The sequence below is a fragment of the Montipora foliosa genome, chromosome 9 (genome assembly GCF_036669935.1).
Source record: "Montipora foliosa isolate CH-2021 chromosome 9, ASM3666993v2, whole genome shotgun sequence".
In the NCBI taxonomy this organism is placed as follows: domain Eukaryota; kingdom Metazoa; phylum Cnidaria; class Anthozoa; order Scleractinia; family Acroporidae; genus Montipora; species Montipora foliosa.
In genome coordinates, this window is record NC_090877.1 from 43237863 (window position 1) to 43240362 (window position 2500).

The 2500-nt window shown below is 39.6% G+C and overlaps 1 protein-coding gene across 1 annotated transcript in view; it reads left to right on the plus strand.

Annotated features, from left to right (window-relative positions):
- Window positions 1-2500, plus strand: part of LOC137969619 (ER membrane protein complex subunit 10-like) — a 9317-nt gene that overhangs the window by 4920 nt on the left and 1897 nt on the right. The window contains exons 6-8 of the mRNA XM_068815930.1: window positions 372-429; window positions 1486-1550; window positions 2249-2316. Coding sequence (XP_068672031.1) covers window positions 372-429; window positions 1486-1550; window positions 2249-2316 — 191 coding nt within the window. The remainder of the gene's footprint in view (window positions 1-371; window positions 430-1485; window positions 1551-2248; window positions 2317-2500) is intronic.

Here is a 2500-nt window from a genome sequence, read left to right on the forward strand (position 1 = left end):
GGGAATTGTAACACCTGAAAGTAGCCCGTAAAGTTACGGGACTTTTGAGAAACGGGTTCCAGGACCCGAACCCAGACCACTCGATCCGGAGTCGAGCGCACTAACCGTGAGGCCACGGCGCCTCCCACAATGTGACCAGTATCGCGTGACCATATCGTGGGCTCAAGTTTAGAGCTCATCTAGGTCAGCAGTTTATTTTTAAGTTGATCGACCTCTGACCAGATACTGGGTTTTGATTGGATAGCAGGCCCCATTGTCAAGTCAAATCCTCTGGTGTCAGAATAGGCAGAGTAAACTTAACTCTCACTCCTAAGAGGCAATGGATTAAATAAAATCCAATAATCTCTCTGTTTATTCATTTATTTTCGCAGTGTGCACTATTTACATCACAGCTTACAGAGACAATAACATTATCTCTTGACAATGCAGGTACTATACAGTAAGGCATGGTGCAATTATGGTAAAAGACAATGCAACTAAATCTGTAACTTTGGTTGACCATTAGGAAACCCGTAACGATTAAATGCACGCCATGTGGGATGCAATCACATGGCGTTGGTGCTCCCGTAGTTTTTAGGATGTGCCTGTGTTTTTTGTGGAAGTCTGGATTTTAGTTTTAGGATTATTGTTTTTCAATCCCATTAATGTTGTCTGCTGCATTTTCGTGTTTGTAAAAGCCACAGATATTGAAAACACTGGAAAATAATCATCTGCAGCAAATGAATTAATACTTTTAACTTCACACTACAGGTACTGTACTTTCATGCATTGGCAATGGAAAACCGACGAGTGAGCCTGGTGCTGCTTATTTAATTCATTTTCTCATATTGGCTAGCTTGTCCAGTGTTTTTTCTTCGGGCAACCAGGCTTTTTGTTTTACCAAAACATTTCCTCCCAGTAAATTTTCTAGTCATCTAGGACGGCCGGACAACTGCTAATCTCGAGCACTGTAAAAGATGTAAATGAAATTATGGCAAGAAATCGAAATGCTGTTCACGTGGAAGGCGAAACCTTAAAAACCAAAGAAAACGTACTCTCATCTAGCAGAGAAGAGAACTAAAAACTAACTCAACTTAAGGAAACCGAACCAAGGTTGTGGACGGCGGTTGGATCAAATTGAGTTTCGACCCATGGCAGAGGTCTGCTTTCCCGTACTCCTCAGTCCAGTGAAAGCAAAAAGAAAAGAAACCTCTGCTAGCAGGGAAGGATTTAACCCCAAAACTTTTTTTTTGGAATTAATCAAAATATATATTTTTGGATATCAACTCCTGGGATTGAGACTTTTACTCTTTCTAGCGCCAGACAATTGGTTGTTAACTGGGGGCGTCCTATGGTGCTTGAGGGGTTAATGGGTTAAAAATAATTTATAATTTATTATAGATTTAAATTTGAAAAAGTATGAAATGAGGGCTCCCACTGTTGCAGTTGTTTTCCAGCCATACTCATTGTGTTTGATGTGATTAATTTCATTGATTCTATTCACAGGCCATTTATATGGTGTTGGACTGATTGTCCCGGATAAAGGATGCCATTTAAAGACATTAAACTGGGTAGAATAAAATTATTCTCGTTTGCTAATTTAACATCTTCTCTCAGCAATAATGATCATTGCGGTTGCAAGCAAATTAAGCTGATGCAAAGGAAACCTGAAAAAGAAAACCTAAAGGGACTCAAACTCCCATCCATGCATTTGCACTTCAGTGCTCTACTGTCTGATTTAAAAATAAACACTCTATGAGAAATCCCTAAAGATCTCGACAGTGTCCATCCTTAAGAAATACACATCTTAATGATTAATTCGATTGTTTAGTAAACAAAAATCATTGCTGCTAATTAAGGAATTATCACCATCTCTCCACTACCAGTCAGACTCAACAGGGGATTACAGCGGCCTGAGGCTTACCAAACCCTTTCCTTCTTACAAGGAAGGGTTACGTTTTTACAAACGTAGGCCGTGTAGCACTTATATTTCAACAGACTTAACTGATTAGAGTCTAATGTGAAGCGCTAGTTTTGCACCCCATATGAACCATGTGATCGTTGACCCTACTAATGGAAATGGGCCCACACAAGAAAAAGAGAAAAACTCTGACCAGGGTGGGAATTGAACTGAAGATGTTAAAGTCACGGCAAAGAACATGTACAAGTACAAGGAAGGGTTACGTTTTTACAAACGTAAAAACGTAAACATTTTTTTAGGAACAATCATTACCACGAGAGATTTTTTAAATATTTATATATCATTTAGGAATCGGCAACCCTTCCTCCATATTTCAACACTTCAGTTTCTGTTGTGCTTCAAGCAACTGGACAACTGTAAGTTCTGTACCTGTTTGTCTAGAGCCAAAGTAACGTAACATATGGGACAGATAAGAGAAATAACTAGTGGCAATCTTGGATTATTTAAGTGCGTTCGACAGTCGCTTTGGAAGCAAAGGAGAAGGGTACGGAAAGGAATAATTTTACAGCAGACCTCTCAAGTCTCCCGGTTTTGCCGTGA